Genomic DNA, 25,793 nt, shown 5'->3' on the forward strand with positions numbered 1-25,793 from the left:
GTACCCAAACTTCGACAAATAAAACAATTTCCATTACATTACATTTAGCTGATGCTTTTATCCAAAGGGACTTACAATAAGTCCATTCAACCATGAGACAATAGTCTTCAAGAAAGCCAAACTACAAAGCGCTGTATGTAAGTGCCATGTAAGTGCTACTAAAGCGCTACTTAATTAATACATTTTTATCCAAGGTAAAGTCAGAAGAGATGTTTTTTTGTGTGTCTGCGCCTGAAGATGTGTAGACTTGCTGCTGTCCTTGACCATATATGGTAGACCCCCCCAATCCAACAAGACCTCATTTAACCCTCTCATACATTTTCCCATGCCACCCTCATACATACATTTTTTATGTTTTATAAGATCTTACACTTCCAAATTCCCCCTTTGGAAACACGACAACCCTCATGTTTTGTCACCTTCAATCAATCAATCAAGTTTTATTTGTATAGCCCACATTCACAAATCACAATTCGTCTCATACGGCTTTAACATGGTGTGACATCCTCTGTCCTTAACCCTCAACAAGAGTAAGGAAAAACTACTAAAAACCTTTTTAACAGGTAAAAATATGTAGAAACCTCAGAGAGAGCCACATGTGAGGGATCCCTCTCCCAGGACGGACAGAAGTGCAATAGATGTCAAGTGTTAAGAAAACATCATCAGGATTAAAGTTTTTAGCAGCATCGATGAGGGTAAACATTTTTTCAATACTATATGTGAAGCAGTCCTGCTGCAATCATAGTCTCTGGTCAGCAGCCAGCAAGATCACGATCCAGCATCAGGATGGGATCCACTATAATCCACAGTTATTGTCCGCTGCCGCCAGTTAGAATCCATTATCAGCTGCCGCCTCGGTCGTGGTCCACCATCAGCCGATGCCAGCGCGACAATGGATCCTCCATTACCACTACGATCAGCAGGCACGATACAGAATCCACCGAACTGGATCCACCTTTGCGACCTCTGACGCGCGATCCACAATCATATCCACGGTGCGGCCACAGCTGTGGCCCTGCATCCGCGGGTGCTAAGGCACAGAAACTCTGGGAAAGGGGTCAAGTTAGTAACATGTACTGATGAGATAAGAATTACCTTGATGTGTTAGGGATGGAGAAAAGGAAGGAGAAGCAGGAGAGGCAGGAAAGAGAAGCTCCGTGTGTCTTGTGTCATAAATTCCACTAATTAGCTCTAACTATAAGCTTTATCAAAAAGGAAGGTTTTGAGTCTACTTTTAAACGAACAGAGCGTGTCTGCTTCCCTAACTGAAAGTGAGAGATTATTCCACAGCAGTGGGGCTTGATGGCTAAAAGCTCTGGCTCTTCTCTACTTTTAGAGACTTTAGGGACGACAAGTAAACCTGAATTCTGGGATCGGAGTGCTCTAGTAGGTTGATATGGTATTAACATCTCTTTAAGGTAAAAAGGTGCCATATCATTAAGGGCCTTGAAGGTGAGGAGGAGAATTTTAAATTCTATTCTTGATTTAACAGGAAGCCAGTGTAGCGATGCTAATACTGGGGAAATGTGCTCTCTTTTCTTTGTTCTCGTCAGGACACGTGCTGCGGCATTTTGGACCAGCTGCAGAGTCTTTAACGACTTACTGCTGGAGCCTGATAATAGTGAATTACAGTAGTCCAGTCTCGATGTAACAAAGGCGTGGACTAGTTTTTCTGCATCTTTTTGCGAAAGGACATGTCTGATTTTTGACCTTCCCCCCTACTTCCACTCATTTGATAAAATAGTTGGCCGAGACATCTAGCCTTTATATATATCTATGCAGGTGACGATAACGAAATGTCCATCCTGATGTCCGCTGCTCATCGGTGAGACGGCTTCTGTTTACATCCGGGTTACTCTTCAAACCGTAACCACTGGAGTAAACACGCAGGTTTACGAGCCCAACACTGGTCTGTGCATTACAGTAAGTTATTTGAAATATAATTGTACACAACATCACCCAACTTCAGTTCTGTATCGTATCATCATCATCTGACTATAGGTTAGTCCTCAGCCTTGTCAAACTGTTGCTTTCCATTTGTGTTTACTTAAACCTTAACGTGCTTTGAAAACTTTTTTTAACTTTTAGCTAACATAATAATGTTATCCACTTGCACAGGCAGTTCATGTTTTATAGCAGAAGCTGCAGAACTTTGATTCCTTCATTTGTCATGTTTCACCATGTTGGGTACACAAAAGAGTAACAAGAGTGTCGGGTAACTGTGGTTCCAACTTTCACTGAGGTAAACAAATAAAGAATTTCTGGATGTCTGAGACATAAAAGACATAACAAACTATGAATAAATGCTTGCATCCCACAGTAAGCTGCTCATTTTATTTTGTCCCCAAAAGAACATACTGGCTCTACTTCGCAGAGTGCAGAGCCTGGTGTCTAATAAGGTTGCTGAGGAAGGAGAAGTTCTTGCCACACTTGGAGCAGTGGAACCTCTTCTCCCCAGTGTGGACACTCTGGTGGACCTTCAGGTTGGTGGAGGTTGCAAACTGCTTCCCGCAATGTGGGCAGGGGAAGGGCCTCTCCCCCGTGTGGACCATCTGATGGCGCTTGAGGCCGCAGAACTGGCCAAAGCTTTTCCCACAATGGGTGCACTGGTATGGCTTCTCTCCCGTGTGGACGCGCTCATGGATGCGCAGCTGGCATTGGTGGGCATAACGGCATGAGCAGTGGGTGCATGCATAGGAGAGGAAGGGTTGCTGCTGCTGCTGCTGGGTCTGAGCTGAACCAGACTCATGAAGGTGTTTTTTACTGGAGGAGCAAGCACTGTGCATCTGCCCCATTTCAGACCATGAATATTGTGTTTGCTGATGCTGGGAGCCCACTGTTGCAATTGAAACAGGGGGGTTGTTAAAGATCACTTCACTGGGGGAGTCACTGATCTGAATACACAGCAGTGGCTGATACTGGGACCTGACATTGCCAAGAGGTGTCTCTTCATCATCTCCACCCCGTCCAAAAGACGGCACCTCTCTGCAGCTGCTTGAGTTTATTACAATGATGTCCTGTTTACACTCATGGCTCACCCCATCCATGTTGCACAGTTCAGTTGGGAAGGCACAGGCCACATTTGTCCTTGTTTGACTGAATGAGGACTTTGCTGGTTCACTCTGTGGTGTGTATTTGGAGCAAGATGGCTGCTGCTGCATATCTTCAGTCTCACTGCTCTCCTGCCAGTCCAGCAGGGTGTGGGGAGGTCTCTCTTTCTCTGGGGTGTCACCTGATGAACCAACAGCAAAGAAACACAATGAGAGAAACCTATTTACTGTATTCTTTTCACGTATGGTGCACTACATAAGGTTTTTACAAGTCAGCTTAAAGAAGCTTAATAACCAGTATCATTCAGTTTTACCATTATTTTCTAAATCATAAAATATCTCTGTTCCAGTTTCCCAGAATCCAAGGAGGCGGCTTCAGATCAACAACCAAAACCCAAGGAAAAACAGTTCATAAAGATAGAATACAGAGGAGAGCGGAATTTTTGGAGGCTGTAAAGAGGATTTGTGTTGACATTTTGCCAGGAAAATCAATAAAAAATATGAATCTATAATCAAAACTGCTGCAAATCATTTTTCTGATAATCGATAAACCAATTAATCAAATGGTGTCATAAAATCAGAAACATTTAAAAATATGATGATCATTTAGCAGATGTTTTTAAAGAAGTCTGAAGGTGCTGTAAGAGGTTAAGCTGATAACAGGTGTGCATGTTTCGCAATTTAAATCCACAAACTACTGTGGTCTGTGCTGTGCAATAAGCAGGATTTCCGCATAAAAAACTGAATCCCAACAACTTTAAAATAGACGGTTGTTTTTAAAAATAATTTCTGTCGTAAGGTGTAAATCTTACTCAGTGTGGTGAGTGTTGATATTGTGATATTTAGTGTGAATGTTGATTCTGCGTTGTCTGCATTCCAACTGTGGGCGGGCGGCTGTGGCTGAGGTCGTCCTCCAACCAGAAAGTCAGCAGTTCAATCCCAGCCTGCATGCCAAATTGTCCTTGGCCAAGATGCTGAACCCTGCAGGGCCCCTTGTAGAAAAAATGCCCATAGATGCACTGTATGAATGTGTGTGAATGACAAAACTGTACTGTAAAGTGCTTTGAGTGGTCATCAAGACTATATAAATACAGACCATTTACCGTGTTGACTTTAACTACGTTTGCATACTTTCAGCTATAGAACCATTCAACTACCAAAAATGTTCAGCATTTGCAGGACATGTCTGCTTGTAATTAGCTTTTGTCTATCGTTTATGACATAATATTCTGCTGCCCGAAATTAATTAGTGGACTGGTCAAATCAACTACTTCTGCATAGTTTAAGCTAAACATATGTATTCAGCTTTTTGATAGAATGGACAGTTTGAATTATGGAAGTTTACATTTTACGATTTTATGTGTTGCATGTTTTCACCCTGCACACCTGAAGTGAATACAAATAATTACTCTGTCTCTGTGTGTCAGTACACCCTGATGAAGGCATTAGCCGATACACGTTGGTGTATTTTAAAGCTTCAATACCATTAAAATAAAGGTAATTTACATGTTTTAAGATTAAGATTAAGATTGAAAAATAAAATAAAATCAAACTAAAACATACCACACCATAATTTTTTTAATCAAACTCAAAGATAACGTATATCCTAAAGATTGGGGCATCTTAGCAATTGCTCTTTTAATTTTCAGCAAATAAAGGTCGTTGAATAAAACTTTTTTCTTTCTTTTTTAAATCAAACAACCAAACCTTTACACAATTAAATGTAAATGTGAAATCTGAAGTCTGCGTGTCGCTCCTCTCGTTTTAACACCGAGTCCTGACTGTGAGTGTCACGTCGTGTGTTGTACTGAGCAAAACATGTTGAGTCATTTTCATGATTTTTAAATGCAGCCTCAAAAACTCTGGAGCGAGTCAAACAAACACTTAGTCACTTCATCTGTTGATCAGGCCCTGATAACTAGTGATGAGTGTTTATTAGTTACAGTGAGAGCAGAGTGGAGGAGGACACAGAAACTCCAGCTCGGTACAAACCAACTGCAGCTTCTGCTCTGATCATGACGCAGTTGATCACTGAGCAGCTGTGACCATAGCAACTCGGTGTTTCACTGACCAGCTGCTTCACGTGAACGAGCTCTGATCTCACTGCGTGTGTCGCTCTGAGCGAGTGAGTATGGGCGGGTATGGAACGTTTCATTCTGCACATGCGTTAAAAACAATTATTCCACCATTTAATCATCACACGTTAACACATATATTTTGACAGCCCTGATATATATACATATACAGTACAAGTCAGAAGTATGGACACACCTTCTCATCCAATTATTTTTCTTTATTTTCCTTTCTTTCTACATTGCAGATTAATATTGAAGACATCAAAACTATGAAGGAACACGTATGGAATTATGTGGTAAACAAAAAAGTTTTAAACAAACCAAAATGTTTTATATTTTAGATTCTAAAGGAGACACCTTTTGCTTTGATGATAGCCTTGCACACTCTTGGCATTTTTCAATCAGCTTCATGCGGTAGTCACCTGGAATGGTTTTCAATTAACAGGTTTGCCTTGTCAAGAGTTAATCTGTGGAATTTCTTGCCTTCTTAATGTGTTTGAGACCATCAGTTGTGTTGTGCAGAGGCAGGGTTGGTGCAGAGTTCTACACAGTGAATAGGCCTCTTTGACTACAGTTCTAATCCATATTATGGCAAGAACCACTCAACTAAGTGAAGCGAAACGACAGTCCATCTTTACTTTAATGCAGGAAGGTCAGTCAATCCAGAAAATTTCAAGAACTTTGAATATTTTCTCCAGTTCAGTCGCAAAAAACATCAAACCGTTTGATGAAACATGCTCTCATGAGGACCGCCCCAGGACAGGAAGACCAAGAATTATCTCTGCTGCTGAGGATAAGTTCATTAGAGTTACCAGCCTCAGAAACCACCGCAAATTAACAAAACCTCAGATTAGAGGAAACATAAATGCTTTTCAAAGTTCAAGTACCAGACACATCTCAACATCAGCTGTCCAGGGGACACTGCGTGAATCAGGCCTTCATGGTCGAATTGCTGCAAAGAAGCCACTACTGAGGAAGAACAACAAGAAGAAAAGACTTGCTTGGGCCAAGAAACACAAGGAATGGACATTAAACCAATGGAAATCTGTACTTTGGTCTGATGAGTCCAAATTTTAGATTTTTGGTTCAAACCGCCATGTCTTTGTAGACGCACAAAAGGTGAGTGGATGGTCTCTACATGTGTGGTTTCCACTGTGAAGCATGTAGGAGGTGTGATGGTGTGGGGGTACTTTGCTGGTGATACTGTTGTTGATTTATTAAAAATTCAAGGACTTCAAGGACCAGCATGGCTACCACAGCATTCTGAAGCGACATGACATCCCATCTGGTTTGCGCTTAGTGGGACCTGCATTTCTATTTCAACAGGACAATGACCCCAAACACACCTCCAGGCTATGTAAGGGCTATTTGACCAAGAAGCAGAGTGATGGAGTGCTGCGTCAGATGACCAGGCCTCCACAACCACCCGACCTAAACCCAAATGAGATGGTCTGGGATGAGTTGGACCACAGAGTGAAGGCAAAGCAGCCAACAAGTGCTCAGCACCTCTGGGAATACTTCAAAACTGTTGGAAAACCATTCCAGGTGACTACCTCATGAAGCTGATTGAAAGAATGCCAAGAGTGTGCAAAGCTTTCATCGAAATAAAATGTGGCTCCTTTGAAGAATCTAAAATATAAAACATATTCTGGTTTGTTGAGCATTGTTTTTGTTTACCACATAATTCCATACGTGTTCCTTCATAGTTTGGATGTCTTCAATATTAATCTGCAATGTAGAAAGAAAGAAAAAGAAAGAAAAACCATTGAATGAGGTGTGCCCAAACTTTTGACTGGTACTGTATATTACATTTAGCTCATATATACACAAATTATTTTTATGTGTAAACCTGCTTGGCAATAAAAAAAGCTTCTGATTCTGTATATGTGAAATGTGATTCGTTATCAGCAACATCTTTTAATCTTATATGAGGCATCACAGAGCAGCTCAGGAGGAAAACATGGATGTGTTCTATACAGAAAATGCTTCACTACTGTTTGGGCAGCCACTGCTTGATAGTTATGGTGCTTGGTGCAGGTCCAAATGATGTCAGTGGCGTTTCTAGCACAAGAAAACAATGGGAAATGATAAACAGAAGGATACCTTGCGCTTCATGAATCTTTTCCTCCGGGCTCTGAGCACTACTTATGTTTTTCAGACATCCCTGGCCCTGGAAAAAGGAGGAAGGCGTTTAGCTGACAAAAAGAACGAAGAGGCTGACACACAAAATAAGTATTACTTCAGACAGGTGTCATTGGGTTGAGGTGTAAAATATACTGTATGTGCTTGATATAAACTGATCAGTTATTCACTTTGTCTATTGCACTACTATTAATAAAATGAAACCATACAATTAAACCCTCTGAAAATATGATTTATTGGTACATTTACAATTCACTGTGTGTATATTTGTACTAGTATAACATTTGTTAGTAAACCTCCCTCTACTAGCTCTGGTTACAAGATTCAAATGATTAAACATGCAGTTACATCTTTATAATGATGTGATGAGTGTGAGAGGACGAGTGACAGGATGCCTGAGGTGGAAAAGTTCAACAAGGAAATCTTCAGCCAGGCTTTTAAAACAGTTTAATGCACAATACTACACCAAAAGTTTGCTCCAGCTCCTCATATACTGTCAATCTTTTTAAATCATCACAGCTCTGAACCTACGTGTTAATATGTGCAAAAGAAAATGAGGAATACTTTAGTGTGATGATTTTAAAAAAAATCATAATTTTAAAAAAAGAACTCTATGATTATTTATTCTCAATGCATCGAAACACTCATATCTGTAAATAAACATAATTTAAATCTGCTGTCATCTAAATAAATATCTGATATACTGTGTTCATATCCCTGCTGGGATTAGTGGTCTTAATATTCCTTTTATTTATCTACCTTTATCGCAATGTCAAGACAGTGAGGCTTTGCAAAGACATCTCTACAGTTGAAGCTACAACCTATGACTACTACTACTGACTTCAATTATTTGTTCAAGCGAGAGCTTCTTATACCTTCTCCGATTCTCTTCCAATACTGACAATAATTCCTCAATTAATTTGATTTCCATTATGCTACAAACTATTCATTCTTATCAATGTTGTAACTTACTCTTGTTTTTTTTTAATGTTCTCTGTTACATGTGGCATTTATTGCACTCCCGTCCTTCCTGGGAGAGGGATCCCTCACATGTGGCCTTCTCTGAGGTTTCTACGTTCTTTTTACCTTGTTAAAGTTATTTTTGAAGTAGTTTTTTCTTACTCTTGTTGAGGGTTAAGGGTAGAGGATGTCACACCTTGTTAAAGTCCTATTAGACAAATTGTTTTTTGTGAATATGGGCAATACAAATAACATTTTATTGATTGATTAATTCTTGTCACTTAGATCAAATAAATAAAAAATAAACATTCAATGTGTGTGAAACACTGAGAAGAAAACCGTGGATGTGTCCTGGACCAAGTTGAAGGTGCACCTTCGCAGCTGAACATGAGCTTTACCATTTCAACGGGTAAAATCTTATTTGACTGTAGAGCCAGAGCACATTGATTCAGACCCTTATTTGCTAGCTCCTTTTAATCATTTAGGGAGTTCTACATAAGAGGTTCCTATACTTTTCAGGCTCACAACCCCAAAAATAATAGTAATGGAGACTTTTAAGCCTCATTATCCAAAAGGCTATTAAATTGATCCAGTTCCCAAAAAATCCCCTATGTGTGCCTATGATTCCTGCGGTTCAGCAAATTAACCTGCTGCAACTAATACTGTCTTTAATCTGCAACCTTATTCTCGTGACTTGCAACCTTGCAGGGGTTCTTGAGCCCTAGATTGGGAACCACTGTTCATAAGTATAATCTAATGTCCAACACTGGACAAGCTGGAACTCTTGATTTATTTATTTTAAGTGACATCATGTATGTGAAGTTTTTTTGGATATTATGAAATTCATGGATTCAGCTGTTATGAATACAAGTTGGAAATAAGAGGATGAGATCTGCTGTATGAAGTTTAAAGCTCTTTAAAGATCTGACATGAAAAGAGAGATCGGCTCCTTCAAAATATTTCATACATGCTTCTTTTTTACCTCCTGGTCAGGTTTCTACAGAAAGATCATGTCATGCCCCCTTTATCCTGCTCAATGAAGCAACAGGCTACAGCCCAAATTCAATAGGATGTTGAAGTTGATGTTAAATCCTTGCTGTCCTAGATTTAAAGATTTAATGCTAAAATCATTCTTTGTTTTATTTTTAAAACAATTTAGGGACATTGGGCCTCATTCATAAATAGTGGGTACGCAGAGATCTGTGCTTAAACAATGCGTTAAAAGCAAATTGCACAAATCTGAGATTCATCAATATGTTCTTACCTAAATTTGTTCAGAGTACTAACAAATTTAGAACTTCCTCAGAGCCTTGAGTACACACAAATTAAATCCTTGCTGTCCTAGAAAATGTACACACACACACCATTTAACCAAATGCAAAATATATTAAAACTCTAAAAAAGTATTTCATAGACAACCATAATTTATTTTACTAATGCATTGACCAAATGTATTAAATTACCATGAAATTGACAATTTTTAATCCGAATTTTTATTTTCAGAATTAAATTGTTCAACTATACCAGTTGATATTGTATATTATGTTTCCAATAAAGGATATAAGAATGTTCATATTGAAATGTATTACTTTTGGCTTTCATTAAATTGTTTATTAGCCTATAATTGACTGTAATCACCTGTAGTGTCTCCCCTAAACCTGTATGGCATAACTTATTACTCATGACCCTGATGTCCTGACTTGTGCGCGTCAAAAAGCACACAAAATCAAATCAAATCTAGAGCGAATCAAACAAAAGGAAAGATCAGCCCTGTACGTGTCCTAATAATCTGTGATAGTGTTTATTCTTAAAGTGTAAAGTGAACGCATGTCAGAGCAGTGAGGAGGAAGCAGAGGCTGACAGGGACACAGGACGGCCGGACCTTTAATGTGCGTCTGTCCTGAAGCAGCGATGTTATACAAGGAGTCCACATCGAGTGTGCTCAGCTCTGTGCAGGACACAGAATTCAGCGCCTCAGTTATTGCAGCCCAGGTTTTTTTTTAAACATTGTCACTCTGGAAGAAATGCTAAAGAGAAGTGTTCCTAACCCCAAAATCGAATCAGTTCATCTTTGTGTCCAAGTGATCTAGCAATGGGCATTATGTCTTCAAATCAATATCACAATTATTTCAAAATTTTACCTCAATTATGATTAATGAACGATTATTTACAAAGATAATCCCCCTTATGACAGGGGAAGGCTACCATTACTATCGAAAGAGCCATTTTGCCCTCTCTTCCCCCAAATTAAATCTGTCTGGAGCCGCAACACATATTTGATAACACAGGTTATAAAGTTATTAGGGCTGGGCAAGTTAACTCGTTTTAATCGAGTTAACTCATCACTTATTTAACTCAGTTAATTATTTTATCTCGCATTAACTCAGGTTTGATTATTAATTGTTTTATTGTGAAAGTCAGGCTTTTATTTTGTGAAAGTCTGTTGCTGACTGCTGCGGAACCGGAAAAAAGAATATAATTGGCGGATAAACAACCATGAATAAGGGTACGGAGCTTTTACATGGCCATTTTCATTTTAAAGTTCTTCCAGACGGCGGAGTCGACAGAACCAAAGTAATTTGTAGCCACTGCCAAGGTGAATTTTCTTATCACCGGAGTACTTCCAGTCTAAAATATCAACTAAATGCAAAACACACAGTTGATATCAGCAAATCGCTCAACGAAACAGCGAGCGGAGCGAGGCTTCGGCAGACTACGTTAGACGCAGGGAGGAGTATAGATTTTTCATAACGAAGAGGATAACATTAATGCCCTGGCAGTGGCATTGAGCTTTAATTTTGTATTTGCTTTGATAACATTGTTAAGTTGAGATTTACACTGAATATTTTATTTAACTGCTACTGTATTAAATGCTGATGTTAAAAGTGTTTGCACAACAAATGTTATGGCACTTTCGTTCATATGGCAGAACATTGAAAATAAAATTGCGCTATACACTACTTTTTAATTAATTATTGGATTTTGCGTATACAAATGCGATTAATCGTGATTAATCAGGGAAATCATGCGATTAATCGCGATTAAAACTTTTAATCGTTGCCCAGCCCTAAAAGTTATATATATATAGTTATACAATATATATAAAAACTATAGTTTGTTGCATTGATTAAATTATAGAACAACAATAAAAAAACTGTTGACATTTTATTGCTATTTTTACCTGTAACAAAAAAGGAAAACACCAAACTCTCATGAAGAGGAGAACAAAATACATTTGTAGGCCTACTTTGAAATAAATGAAACACAGAACTATGCTTTTTTTGCTCATCCCCAGCTGGGAACTTTTCAGCAAAGTCTGTGTGCTTGCATTTTTTGTAGTTTGCCAATTCCTCGCTACATATCAAGCATACAGGTATACCAGCATCGTTAGCAGTGAAAGCAGATGAATCTGTCCACGCAGAATTACATTACATTACATTACATTTCATTTCATTTAGCTGACGCTTTTATCCAAAGCGACTTACAATAAGTGCATTCAACCCCAAGGGTACAAACCAAGAACAACAAGAATCAAGAAAGTACAATTTCTTCAAAAATAAAGCAAAACTACAAAATGCTATAAGTAAGTGCCATTTAAGTGCTAGTAAATTGTTAGTTTCAAAAAATGTTGTTTTTTTCAAAAAATTTTATTCAAGGTATAGTCGGCAGAGGTATGTTTTTAGTTTGTGGCGGAAGATGTGTAAACTTTCTGATGTCCGGATGTCGATGGGGAGCTCATTCCACCATTGAGGAGCCAGGACAGCAAACAGTCTTGATTTTGATGAGTGTTTAGCCCGCAGTGAAGGAGCAACGAGCTGATTGGACGAAGCAGAGCGGAGTGAACGGGCTGGGGTGTAACGTTTGACCATGTTCTGGATGTAGACAGGACCTGATCTTTTCACAGCACGGTACGCAATTACTAATGTTTTGAAGCGGATGCGGGCAGCCACTGGTAACCAGTGAAGGGAGCGGAGGAGCGGAGTAGTGTGAGTTAATTTAGTTTGGTTAAAAACCAGTCAAGCTGCTGCATTCTGAATGAGCTGCAAAGGTCGGATGGCACTAGCAGGTAGACCTGCCAGGAGGGAGTTACAGTAGTCTAGGCGTGAGATGACCAGGGCCTGGACCAGAACCTGCACCGCCTTCGGAGTGAGAAGGGGGCGTATTCTCCGGATGTTGTACAGCTTTTGACAGAGAGGCTGCTCTAGCAGTGTGAAGTTGCTCAGAGACAGCAAGGAGGGCAGTCTCAGTTGAGTGACCTGCCTTGAAACTAGACTGGTGAGGGTCAAGAAGGTTATTGTGCTTGAGAGTTTTGGAAACAAAGGGAAGAAGAGAGACAGGTCTATAGTTATTTACTGCGGAGGGGTCAAGGGTGGGTTTCTTCAGGAGAGGATTTACTCTTGCCTTCTTCAGAGAAATAGGGAAACAGCCAGTAGATAGGGAAGTGTTGATAAGATGGGTGAGAAAAGGAAGAAGGTCAGGAGCGATAGACTGGAGAAAGTGAGAGGGGATGGGGTCAAGGGGGCAGAATTAAACTCTCTATTTCCCTCCCAGACTTTTCTTTTTTGGGATTTGTCCATGGTTAGTTTACAGAGGCCGGGGGTCGGAAACTATAGATTAGCGACCTGCAGGGAAGAGCGCCGGGCCGTAGACGTAATAGGATGTGACTCATATTTTAGTTGACGAAATATTAAAACAAAACGTGAGAGCAGGTAAGACTGGAGGCGGACACAGAAACTGAAGCTTGGTACAAACCAACTGTAGCTTCTGCTCTGATCAAGAAGCTGTGACCAGAGAAACTCTGTGTTTTCACTGTTTCCACTGTTAAGAAGCAGTCAGTCACTGAGCGGCTGCTTCACGTGAACAAGCTCTGATCTCACTGTGTGCGTCTCTGAGCGAGTGAGCAAGGCGGTGGGTGCAGCCCCGGGGCCTGTGTGTGTGTGCGCTATCTGGGAGCACACACATACACACATTTGCCCCCTCCTGGTATTTCATGACGGCTGATGTGATGATGATTTAAGAAAATGAACGTGGCGTTCACTCACGTTCATCAAATGAAAAGTGATTAGTTAAGTTCACCGTTCGTGAAAAATGTACAGGGAGCCACTGCAGAGGGCTGGAGATCCGCATGCGGCTCCAGAGCTGCGGGTTGCCGACCCCTGCCCTAGCACATTACTCAGCGCCGGTCAACAAACTACTCTGATATTTTCTAATCACTCACATGTAGAATTGATCTTATAAAAAACAGCTGAATTCATACTTATGTTCCTTGATAAACAGAGCGCTGCTTCTTCTGCAACATAAAAATCTGCCGGAAGAACTTCTCTCCTGCAGGAGTGTGTCGCTGTAGGTATCTGCGAGTCTCGGTTGGGCTTTACACAAACTGACTCCCACATTTTCTAAGTTTATTAATCAATGGTGTTAGATTGTAAATTTGGATTGTTTAGGGGCCTCATTTATAAAACAGTGCGTAGGATTCATACTAAAAGTGTAGGTGTGCACAAAAGCCCAAAAGTTTGTATAAATACAAAATATCTAATTTATAAAACCGTGCGCAAGAACACATGAACCCAATGTTCCTTTATAAATCAGTCCACCTGGAAACTTTTGAAAGTGGATCTGCCTTACCCTCTGCCCTCTACACGCCCACATTCAACCACAAACAATCAATGCAAAGCTGCTCGTGAATATAAAATGATCCTGCTCACCAATGGGTTTAACGGTGAATCATGGTATCACGCGATGAAAAGCAGTGCAACTTTCTGACACCGACATCGAGGTGTTTGTTAGTGAGGTGGAGGTGAAGAGTGATGTCCGTAATAAAGAAAATACACTGATACGCTACTGCTGCTGCTGCAGTTGATAGGATGGTTCAGACTGGGGATCGAACCACCGACCTTCAGGTTGGAGGACGACCACTCTACCCCTCAGCCACAGCCGCCCGGGAGTGAGAGAGCTGACAGAAAGAACCTAGCCTGAAACTTGAAGGTTCTTATGAACAGCTGCATCTAACGCTATTGGTTTTAATTTGAATGATGAAGTGGATCAATAATCTGGCTTCATTTCACCACCTCACATCTGCATCGCCACTTTCTCATCTCCAAAATGTTCGTACAGATGGGTCAGAGTTATCGTAGAAGTGCGCTGATTCACATGTCAAGTTTGTTATTATAAATCACAATGTATGGGTGAGAAGTGGCGTAAGTATCTTTCAGACCCCGTTTTGTGCACATGCAAAGGTTATAAATGAGACCCCTGGTCACTTTAACCCTGACATCGTAGCTGAGCGAAACAAGTTTTAACCCAATTAACTGACAAGAGCAAAATAAAGTCAGTTAGGTCATAAATGTCGGTTCTGGTGAATTTCAGTTAATAGCCCAGCCCTAAAGTGAAGGGACCAAATTTGAAGACATTCCCTTAAGTTGATCTTCAGATATCATGTTCAAGAAAATCATAAACAAAGATTGGGAGGGCAAAAAAAAGTAATGAGTTCATTTTTTAGTCTTTGTGAATTATTGTGCCAAATTGGAAGACATTCCCTAAAATCTTAAGATATCATGTTCAAGAAAAATGTAGACATCTTTGACCTTGACCTTTGTTACCAAAATCAAGTGATTGATACTTTATTAGCAGTGAATGTTTGTGCCATATGTTAAAGGATGCCTTTACGGCGTTCCAGAGACATCACCTTCACAAGGCAAACATTTTTTTTTGTGGGGTCACCGTGACATTGCACTTGACAAAATCTTATCATATACTTCCTTTTGTGCAAGTGAATATTTGTACCAAATTTGAAAAATGGGACAGACGGACCACTCGAAAACATAATGTCTCACGTCACTGGCACTGGTCCAAGGCCATGTAGCGAGACTCCTTACATGAGCATGGTTGGAAAATTATGTACACAACAGTCGTAATCCCATTCGACGCACTCTAGCGTATCGTTTCTGACATGGAACCACAACAAATCGCGGAAGTTGGTTTTTCCCAGAGTTTTTGGGACGGTAGACATGCCAGATACCCAAATTTATGTGTAGAAGCACTACAAAAGTGGAATTTTCATAATATGTCCCCTTTAAGCCACATGTCTCGGGGACCTCTTTTGGTGGTCTGGTGTCTGTGCTCAGTGCTTGATCTTCTCATGCCTCTTGAGGTTGCTTGGGTGAGAGAAACATTGGTGGCAGACAGAGCAGCTGAAGGGCCTCTCTCCGGTGTGAACGTTGCGGTGGATGTCCAGCTGGCTCTGGCACACAAAGCTCTTGCCGCAGAGTAGACAGGTGTATGGCTTCTCCTTGGTGTGCCTTGCCATGTGCTTCTGCAGGTCAGACTGCAGGAAGAAGCGCTTGCTGCAGCTGGTGCAGCCGTATGGACGACCCATGGCCATGATGTGGTCCAAAGTGGGGTGGCACCTGCTGGAGATGGGTTTGTTGTGGCTGCGGTTGAGGGGGGGCAAAGGGCGGAGCAGAACCAGACTGGGTGCGTCACAGTTATCACTAGATGATGTTCCTGGATTGTCATCAAGAGGGACAGCAGACCTGGGTAATGTAGTTTGTTCAGGTCTGCCACTGCCTGCTTCTCTATTTGTTTGGTCTACATGTAACCACTCACACTCCTGTCCCTCCTTGTCTGACATCCCCCCTCCATGAATGACTATCACCTCTGATAGAGAGGACTTGGAGGTATCTATTGCAGCCACATTCCTGCTATCGGTTACATCAATACAAGAATTTGGCACAGCATCCCTGCGATCTATCAAGTGACAGTCTGAGTTCAAAGGCTGAATTTCCACTGCTCTGACATCACTTCCTGTCAGAAGGAGGCCGTGGGTGGTGTCCCTGTCCCTGTGAGTTTCAGCTGTCCTGCCGACAACAAAGGTGATGACGTCAGATCCACTGACCTCCGTTACGTTGCTGCATCTTGTCGGTTGGCCATCGGTGCTGTCCGTTGAGGTTGAGTGGAGTGAGGACATTGAGTTGACGCCTCCTCCCGTGCCGATGCCTGAGTCTGTTAGCACCTCAATGGTGGTGCCCATGGTCTCCATCGCTCCCTCCACCTTGATAATGTGCAGCTCCCCCTCCTCTTGAAGCTCTGCTGACTGAGAGGACAAACTCATTCAAAACAACTTCCGATGGAAGTAACATGAGGACTAATTGTTCCTGCCTATTACGCTGAAACAACTGGTCTTTTACTGTAGTAGTGAATTGATAGAACATATATGTTATAAAAGAACATGTGTAATCAATTTATTCATACATTTTTTATACTGTTTTTTAAAAACAGTGAAACAATATGTCTAGTCTCATTTTCATATATCTTTGTAAACGAGTTTTAAATGTGGGTCAAACGAGACAGTACACAATCATTTTTTTTAATTTTCATATTCTAAACAATTAATTTAAATAAATTTATTAAAATAGTTCCAGCCCTTAAAACAATAATAAACCTGCATACATAACCATTCATATTAACATAGCAAACACACAATGATGATAATTATAGGTTTCCATAATAATGGAAGTCTTACAAAACAATGACAATTTAAAGCATCAGAGGGGCAATCATGCATACCCTCTGCATGCGCTGTACTTCTACTACCAGAATCATGCAATGCTAACTTATTTATATGTTATGAGAACAGTCCTGCAACTACATGAATGTATCTCACTGTGACCTTTAGCAAACACCCTGGTTTGATAAAAATACACAAGGAAACACGTGAGAAACAATATTTGATAGATCCATTTCAATGCAAAGACCAAAGGTATGCTACATGGGAGAGGTGGTGGACAAGTGGCAGAAACTTGGGCTATGGGCAGAGAAGGTCTCTGGTTCGTCTCTGGTTCGACTCCACGGAGAAACAACAAAAAGACGAACCTGGATTAATCTGTCCAAAAATCCAAGAGTATTCTCCCTACCCTGTCTAGTGCCCCTGAGCAAGGCAACTTACTCCCCTAACATCTGCTCCCCGGGCGCCGTACACGGCTGCCCACTGCTCTGTGTGTCTGGCACCAGATGGGTTAAAAGCAGAGGTTAAATTTCCCCTTGCATGAGTGTGCCTGTGCATGTGTGTGGGATAAATACATGTATCTTAATCTTAATCATGCTTGGATTGTTTTCTTCTGTCTGGAACCGGCGGGCCTTACTACACAAGGGCGACTGTGAAGCTGTCAATCTAAAAGACAACTGACTGGTCCCTTTTCAAAGATATTTACATGAAATATTATTACCAGGATTCCCTTAAAGAAATATCATGAATACAATGTATGTTATCCTTATTATTTATCATTCAATTTAGTAAATTAACAGGGTATCTAAACTATATTTTCCTAAATCTTGAGACAGCTCATATATAAAGACAGACAGACATTTCCCCTGCCCATTAGTCTGCACAAATGTACTGTAGGTACTGATGACTCAAGAGCCTTGCTGGAACTGACAGATGCATATAAACTTCTCAGCAAGGTGTGCTTTGCATGAGCAAAGAAAGTTTTTCCACACCTGGAAAAACTAGCATGTGCTGTACTGCATTACTGCAACATCCTCACCCCAATGGAAATACTATTATAATTCAATGTAATTGACCGTCAATGTAATTCAATCAAGGTAATTTTATTTGTTTTTATTTGTTTTACTCTATAAATGTGTTTTTTGTGCCTTTCCATCATTGAAGCATTGTGTGCTCTCACCAATGCAATGACAACGGACCAGTCTGTCACAGTCAACCAGCCATGAGGAGCTCAGAGAAAAATCCTGCATCATTAGTGGGACAGTGGACCATCTAAAACCCTACTAAGTTTTTACTGTCCTAGGCAGGCAGGTGTTCATAAGAGCATGCTGTATGTTCACAAGTCAATAAAACAAAGACACCGCGGCTCTACTCACCAATGTTAAGGCTACTAGCACTTGTACTCTCTCTGTCCAAACATATCTGATGGAATGAAAACATCATCGTCTCATCTTTATGTACAAGATGATCCCCACTTTTTCAAACCTAATTTCCAGATCCACGGTCTAATAATGGTAGAGAAAACCCAGAAAATTTATTCAAATTACAAAGTGATTACACCAAACACATTTCACAAGCTTTTCCTCCTCCACTGTGACATCATTAACACACCACAACAGGCTCTGATGTCCCCCTCTGTTGACAACAGTCCAAAACTGAGATAGTTTAGTTCAGTTTAATGTCATAATAACAAGAAAAACAGACACTGGACCAGAGAATGTGTAAATGATTAATCATGAAGTAGAGATATACAGTATATCGGTCCGATATATTATAGGCTCGATAATGATAATTTTATATTATTATTTATTTATCAAAATCTGAAATTATAGCTGATATAACATGCCTGCTCATATAGTCATACATCTGTGCCTGTCCATACCAGCATGATGTGTTTACATCGGAACTGAAAACTGCGTTGGCGGTGTGGACGTTTTTTACACTTTAAGAGCGACTGTAGAGCGATTTGCACCAAATGTGCAAAGATTCAGAGAGGGGGAAAAAATTGCAAATTTTAACACTGCCAATCTCATAAGTCATTTAAGAGTCTGTCATCGCGACGACAATGATTGGTGAGAATATCAAGCATTAGCAGCTAGAGCTAGTGAGGGGGGAAAAAGTCGCCGTTTCTTTTCAGATGTGTCCCTGCCCTATATGATGTGGTCGCCGCACACATTCATAGTCTGATCGATGCCAAGGTAAGTTTGACCACAGACATATGGACCTCAGACGTCAGTCCAGTTAGTTTTCTTGGTTTGACGGCTCAGTTGCTGGATGATAATCATGAGACATTCGTATGTGGGTGAACCAGGAAAACATTCCCGTTTATTAATTCTTTAAGGCCGGCGCATGCTTCTGCGTCGTCAGGGGCCCGCAGGCACGCAGCTGTGACGCAGGACTCGTTGTCATTCATGGTTCTCCAACCGTTGCGCGTGTTTCCATGCAATTCCCCGCCAGAACACTAGGCGCAGTAATGTTTTTTGTCGAAGTCGGCTCTTCTTCGTGTGTTGCACGAAGAAGAGCGATTTATTAACATCGCCACGGCGGCTCCGCAGAGCCTTTTTCTGGCGGAAAAATCCGCCGGTTAGTGACAGGTTATACTAGTGGACATAGTGTCAGATCTCTTCTGCCAAGTGCTCTTCTATCTGGTCCATATTCGTTCTTCTAAATCTTCCGTGGTTTCCGGGCATGAACCGGAAATGCGACTCCGGAAATTATGTAGTCAGCAGACCAATCACAGCCCTCGCGGCCGGGTGACGCTTGCGGGGCTTTGCCGTCTAGTTAGAAAAATTGGCCGATGCACGTAAGGACGTAGGAAGGGCCGTGAGGGGCCCGGAAGGGCTCTTGCGTCTCCGTTCCCGTGAAAACGCAGAAGCATGCGCCGGCCTTTACTCTCTTACTCTTGACGTTCTCCACAACAGAACCCCTTCCGTTGGTGACCCTTCACAACAAGAGCCCCAACAGACACACTGCTTATGACAAGAAAACAACAAACACTTCCACAATAAAGCAACTACACAAATAGCTTGCAATTTCAATATGAAACGGACATTGTTGCATTCACTTGCATACAGCAGCCAGTCTGTTCTATAAGTACTGACAGGCTGTTTGCTGTTTGTTTCAAGTGATTGTTTCAAGTGATTGTGTTTAATAATTGACATCTCTTTTCAGGGATGTTGTCCGTGCATTTAATTTATTTAAAATTTTTATGCAAAACATTTGATAAGCTTTATGATACATGGAGTCCAAAGTCTAGAGAAAGCTTCCTTACTCTCATGCACTAAAAGTACATAAGCTTTGCTCAACCTTTTTCCTATTCTTTTTTGAGCATAATATTCCATGTGCTTTTGTCAGTTTTTATCAGGCTTTCAGTTCTATAATAGCCTTTATTTTTGAATCCACACGCAAATTCTCCGGATTTTACCTGGAGGTCATGTCTGAATACAGCTTTAGTGAGATACTGACAATAATTTCTAGTGTGAGATATAACTGACCAGTTTATTCAGATCAGATGACAAGTTTATATATCAGTTGTAGGTGACTGGTTAATGGGTAGGGATGGGCATAATTAATCGACGATTGATTAATTGATCATTAAGAATTTCGTCGATGACATTATTTTTTCATCGATTAAAACTATTGCATGTTCGCTATGTGGCAGGAGGTCGGAATATCTGAGTTGCCCTGAACGCAGCACAGGTAGGATGTTAGCAGCTGGAGGAAGCAGCCCGGAGCTAGCCTCCGCTGCTCGGCTTCATGTCCGCACACGGACCCTCAGTCCACGCGGAGGGGAACCCGGACAGACCTGGGTCTGGCTGAGGGGTTCCGGGAGTGAGGGCGTGACAACAACCGGACTGAGAGGTCGAGAACCGTCAAATCGAGCTAGCTCTCAGCAGCTAGCTGCTCTCTCAGCGGGGCTCAATAGTACAGCAGCGCATATTTACAAGTGTAACCATTGAACGGATTCCGTTTAACTGCCACAAGAGTTGTACATCTTGTTACAAAAACCTCAATGAGGAAACACGCTGTGTTTTTTCTATTTTCACTGCATTTTAATATAGCCTATAAATAGTGAATTTTAATATAAAATATTAATGATTAATCGAAAATCGATCGTTAATTCTCCTGACGATCGATTAAGACAATTTAATCGAATGCCCATCCCTATTAGTGGGTGTCACTACCTGCATAACTGATTGCTATATGATAATGTTTGGCAGTATTTGTAAGAATACTGTAGTTTTAATAGCTGTCACATGTCACCATGTAACATGTCAGTGATTAAGTGGTTTTGATATTTAAGAATGATATTGTTTAAGCTTTTTTGAATATATGATGTGAGGCGAACAAAGTTAATGTGAATTATTTGAGTCACGATAATCGTTTAGGGAAAATTTGACATTGGGACAGGCCGAAGTCACATCAGTGATTGGATGTCTGTTGTGATTCACATTCAATCAGTATAAAATAGTTTACATTGCCATATTAAAATGTAAAAAACAAAGGCTTAGACATCCCCATGTACTGTTTTAGACATTTGATATCAGTTTGAGAGCCCCCCTTTAGACTTTTGAAAATCACAACTAACTTTGGTGAGTCCTGGTAGAACATATCAAAAGGCAGCTTGGATGAACACAGTCTGCTTCTTTGTCAAAGTCAGACTTTAAGGGATCCTGCATACAGATGCCCATGAGAAGATGGGTTTCTGGTCTTTGTGAAATGTGGAATAGATACCTCAGTCTTGGTAGTGGTAACGCCCTCCTGATCAGGATCCTGGTCAAGGTTGATAGGCTGGCTTTTCTGCACACACTGCTGAGTCCCTTTACCTCTGTTCAGGAACCTGGTCCTGCCCTGCAGAGAGGGGCCTGGAGGGACATTAGGAGGAGAATATCTGTAAAGGTTCTCAGTAGAGATGGGGGAAAAAATCGATTCAGTTACGAATCGCAATTCTTGAGAATGACAATTTTTAAATCGCCACACTGCCTCCCAATTCGTTTTTTTTTTTTTTTTTTTTTTTAAAACATATCCTGGACATACTTATTGGTTTTATAGATTTAAATCAATTAACATACATACAAGAACCTTCCACAAACTGAACATATGGCAGTATAAAATAACAGTAAATAATACAAATATCAAATAAATGTTTGTTATAGTTATAAGTTATAATTAAAACAAATTCAAGAAGGACAACAAATTACAATGAAAATACTAATTCAAGGTATGATTCAACTGTTTTTCATGGTCCAGTATTTAAAAAAAAAAAAAAATCACAAGAAATCGTAATATCGAATCGCAATATTTACAGAATCGAAATACCCACAGAATCGCAATTAAGGTTGCAAAATTCCGGGAATTTTCAAAGTTGGAAACTTTCCATGGGAATTAACGGGAATATACGGGAATATACGGGAATTAACGGGAATTAACGGGAATTAACGGGAATCAACTGGAATCAACGGGAATAAACTGGAAATGTTGTGGGTAATTTATACTAACTGTATTTACCTTGTCATATACAGACATAAATATAAACATTTTGTTGTGTCATAGGCTGATTTGAGCCCTGAGGAAACTTTGGGCACTTGACTATATGCTTCTGCATCGTTGTGTCATTCTTAACTTAGGTCTTTGCGCAGTATTTGCAAATGTACACAGCCTTTCCTTCTACATTGGATGGGGTGAAATGCCTCCACACATGAGATAGTGCACGTGGCATTGTTCTGTAGAATAAGATGAGAAAAAAGTTTGTAAAAAAAACACTAATTCAATGCCAGAGATATAAATAGTTAGCCAAACAATTGGAATAGTCTGAAAAAATATTTTACAATTGATGGATAAATTATAATGGAAATAGGATGGATGAACAGATGAACAATCCTCAATCAGCATGCTCATATATTTTCCCCAGTAATATCATGGAAACTTACCTGACTAGTCCTGCACACTACAGCAGGCCTCAATAGCCCTGCTGTAGTGTGAAGCATGCTGGGAATTATCTGTGCATGTGATGGAAGAATGCACAGTGGAAGGTTGAAATTCAACTTGCAGCGTGTGCTGCATTCCATACATCTTTAAAATAGAGTTTTGAATGATGTTTTTATTGCTCAGCGTTTAATTTGCATAGGTTTTTTTTTTCAAAATTCCCCAAATTCCTGTGCTTAATATTCCCGTGGAAAGTTTCCGGAAAGTTTCCGGAAATTTACCGGAAACTTTCCACCCCTTTGCAACCCTAATCGCAATACATATCATATCGCATCGTATAAGGAGGTCCCTACCAATTCCCGTCCCTAGTTCTCAGTCATCCCAGTTTCCCCTCTCATCCAAAAGGCTTTGTCAGTTCTAACCGACTAAATGGAAGTTTCAGTGCCAGTGTTGAGTGTCGGTATGCAAAACAGACAGTCATTAAAAACCCCACCGGCTAGTGGGTTAATGGGGTCCCTCAAGTCAAGGTGTGATGGCTATAGATATGTATTAAGGCCGATGCTTCTCCGTTTTGACTGACACGGACAGAAATGGACAGAGAAACGCCCTCTCCGAGCGCCTCGGAGAGCTTTTTGTGCACCTCTAATTTTTCAAACTATCCATGGTTATTTTGGAGAGCCTAGGGACAGCCCTTGGCTGTGATTGGTCCGCTAACGACAGCATTTCGGAACGACAAACTTCCGGTTTGAGGTCCCAAACACAACTACGATTCTACGATTAATTTGACGTGTGTGTTAAGCCAGCGGAGTTGTCGGGCTGACGGTGGCTCGTTAGAACACTGACGATATGTGTGCACGGTCACATATGGTTATAACGAACTTTCATAATGGCTCTAGCGTGCTAGCCACCATGCTAACTGCGGTGGTAACAGCGCAAAAACCCGCTGTCACAACATTAATTCCATTTCTATCATGACACTGTTTCTCAAACACCGTCAGGTTAGAAGCAAACACTTAGTAGTAGTTAGTATCGGGAGTCCCTGCAGACTGTGTGTGGAAGCTGGGGGGGAGCTAGCTGCCTCTGTGTAGCTTAAAGTTGTGGGATTAGCAATGCAGTTCGAAACAAGACCGGGGAACCGCTGTGCTAAGAAACGATTACATTAGCATTGTGACCCCCTGGGTGTCACTTTATTTAGTTCTGTTAGTTGCCACCGTTCAGTGTGTGAGGAAAAAATGGAAGGAGGTAAACCATAGATGTAAACAACAAACGTGGACTTCTTCTATGCACATTGAGGTAGGCTTCTCTAAGCTCGATTTCCGTTGCGCCACCTTCTGTTTGGCGGTGAATTGTCTTCAGCACATAAAGTTGTCAGAGAAGCAAAAATCAAAAAGAGTCTGTGGGATCCGTGCGTCCCTCCGCACGCCACAGAGAAGCATAATGGAGCCTTTAGTTGTAGAGCCACCATGAATCTTCACTAGCCTCATGATTCAATAACGATTCACGTGATGATACGTGATGTTCAGATCCTTATAACTTCTGATTAGTGATGGTATTTATTGGTAACATGTGAAGTGAGCGCAGATCAGCAGGGGAGTGGGGAGGAAGGACATGCAGCCGGGCAATATAGCCCGATACAAAGTACATGGGGCGCTGCTGCAAAGTGAATGTAGCAGGCATCTGACAGTTTCTGAATGCATGCATTGGGGAAAGTAATAACTGAATTAACCGAAATGAGCAAGATTAAGTTAGTTCGATTGTAAATGTCTGTTTCTATACATTTTCGGTTAATTGCCCAGCCCTACTATCACGTCATTAATTCTCTATATTAGATGGCTGCTTTTTCATCAATTACTACAATCAGTCCGATAAATCTGAACTCAACAACAATCTGTAACAGTTGATAATAAATTTACTAGAGCAATGATTTTATAAACATGCATCGACTCCTGAGCAATAATAATCAATAGAAAAAGCATATCATAGCTCTACAGACAACATACATAAAGAAGACAGCTAAAGAGCAACAATTGAATGGTCTTTGAAAATATTTTATAAAATTTTACAAAAGAAAAGTTATTTTACACCTGTGAAAAGCCATTCCATAATTTATAATTAAATCTAATTTTTTTTAAAATATTGCTGCTAGTGGGGAATCTAGGAGGATGAAGATCTGAAGATTGACGAGTTAAGTAAATCTTGAAAGGAATATTACCTTCAGTTGAGTGCATCTTAAAAATAAAAACATGAATTAAAAATACTTTTAATAATAATAATGTATTAGAAAAACATGGTAACGTCAGGTTCAGACTGGCTTCAAATCGCCAATACGGTGCTGACCAAATTAGAAACTCTGGCTTTTTAAACGGCAGTTAACCAACCGCTGGGTGACGTCCCGCTAGGTTACCACTTGCTTTACACACCCGCCTGCACGGAACGTGAGAGGGTGTCTCGAAATGTTCTGAAAACATCTGTGCTGTTGTGAACGCGTCTGAGCGGAGAATCTCCCGCTTGGTTGTTCATGTTTGAAAGTCCAGACCAAATTCTGCGGACACCCGCCGTACATGAAAGCGGCTACACAAAAACAGGCACGTGAACGTACACACAAACTGCTGGGTTCAAGCGTAAACAGGTGGAGTGGAGTGAGGTTGTGTGGTAACTTACCGACCGGTGAGTCCTTGCTCTGCCGGTTGAGGAGGCGGAATCCGGGGAAGCGGCTGTTGATTGAAGCCTCCGCTCCCCTCACTCTCTCCGCTCTGTAGCGGGCGAACTGCACCTCCAGCAGTTTGATCTTCCTCCGCAGGAGCTCGTTCTCCTTCTGGCTCTGGGACATTTCCAGTTGAATCACCAAGTATCCGTCGTCCACAACTTTACAGATTTCAGCAACGGCCGCGTTTGCCAGAACCTCCATGATGGAGGCGATCTTAGAAGGGAAGTCCACGGCCGCTGTCATGGTCACTGCGCAGCCTCGTAGATAGAGATGAACCCCAGTCTTTCATGCGACCCTGATATGAAGAGTAGGGCAACTGTCCGAGCTGGAGTACGTCACAAATAGGTACTGTTATTTTTAAACAATGTAGAAAAGGCAGGTGACGTGAGCACTCTCAAGTTGTTTTGTTCTTCTTCTACTTCTTCTTGTTT

The 25,793-nt window shown here is 41.0% G+C and overlaps 1 protein-coding gene across 2 annotated transcripts; it reads right to left on the reverse strand.

The window, feature by feature from the left end:
- Positions 1–424: 424 nt before the first annotated feature.
- Positions 425–25,773, reverse strand: LOC133023312 (zinc finger protein 544-like). Of its 2 annotated transcripts, XM_061090320.1 has the most exons (5): positions 25,317–25,773; positions 21,465–21,595; positions 16,122–16,319; positions 7,229–7,295; positions 425–3,232 (listed from the first exon to the last, which is right to left on the reverse strand). In XM_061090320.1, the coding sequence occupies exons 1-5, from the start codon at positions 25,603–25,605 to the stop codon at positions 2,364–2,366; spliced, it is 1,554 nt and encodes a 517-aa protein (XP_060946303.1). In that variant the 5' UTR covers positions 25,606–25,773; the 3' UTR covers positions 425–2,363. The 2 variants fall into 2 exon arrangements, with proteins under 2 accessions (XP_060946303.1, XP_060946310.1); XM_061090327.1 differs by lacking the exon at positions 16,122–16,319.
- Positions 25,774–25,793: the final 20 nt, after the last annotated feature.

This window comes from Limanda limanda, chromosome 2, assembly GCF_963576545.1.
Source record: "Limanda limanda chromosome 2, fLimLim1.1, whole genome shotgun sequence".
Taxonomy (NCBI): Eukaryota; Metazoa; Chordata; class Actinopteri; order Pleuronectiformes; family Pleuronectidae; genus Limanda; species Limanda limanda.

Excerpts from the sequence above, each read along its gene's own strand:
- LOC133023312 (XM_061090320.1), bottom strand. The coding sequence starts at position 25,605 with ATGACAGCGGCCGTGGACTTCCCTTCTAAGATCGCCTCCATCATGGAG. Across the intron at positions 21,596-25,316 it reads GAGCAAGGACTCACCGGTCG|GCCCCTCTCTGCAGGGCAGG; the intron begins GTAAGTTACCAC and ends ATGTCCCTCCAG. Across the intron at positions 16,320-21,464 it reads TTACCACTACCAAGACTGAG|TCAGCAGAGCTTCAAGAGGA; the intron begins GTATCTATTCCA and ends TTGTCCTCTCAG.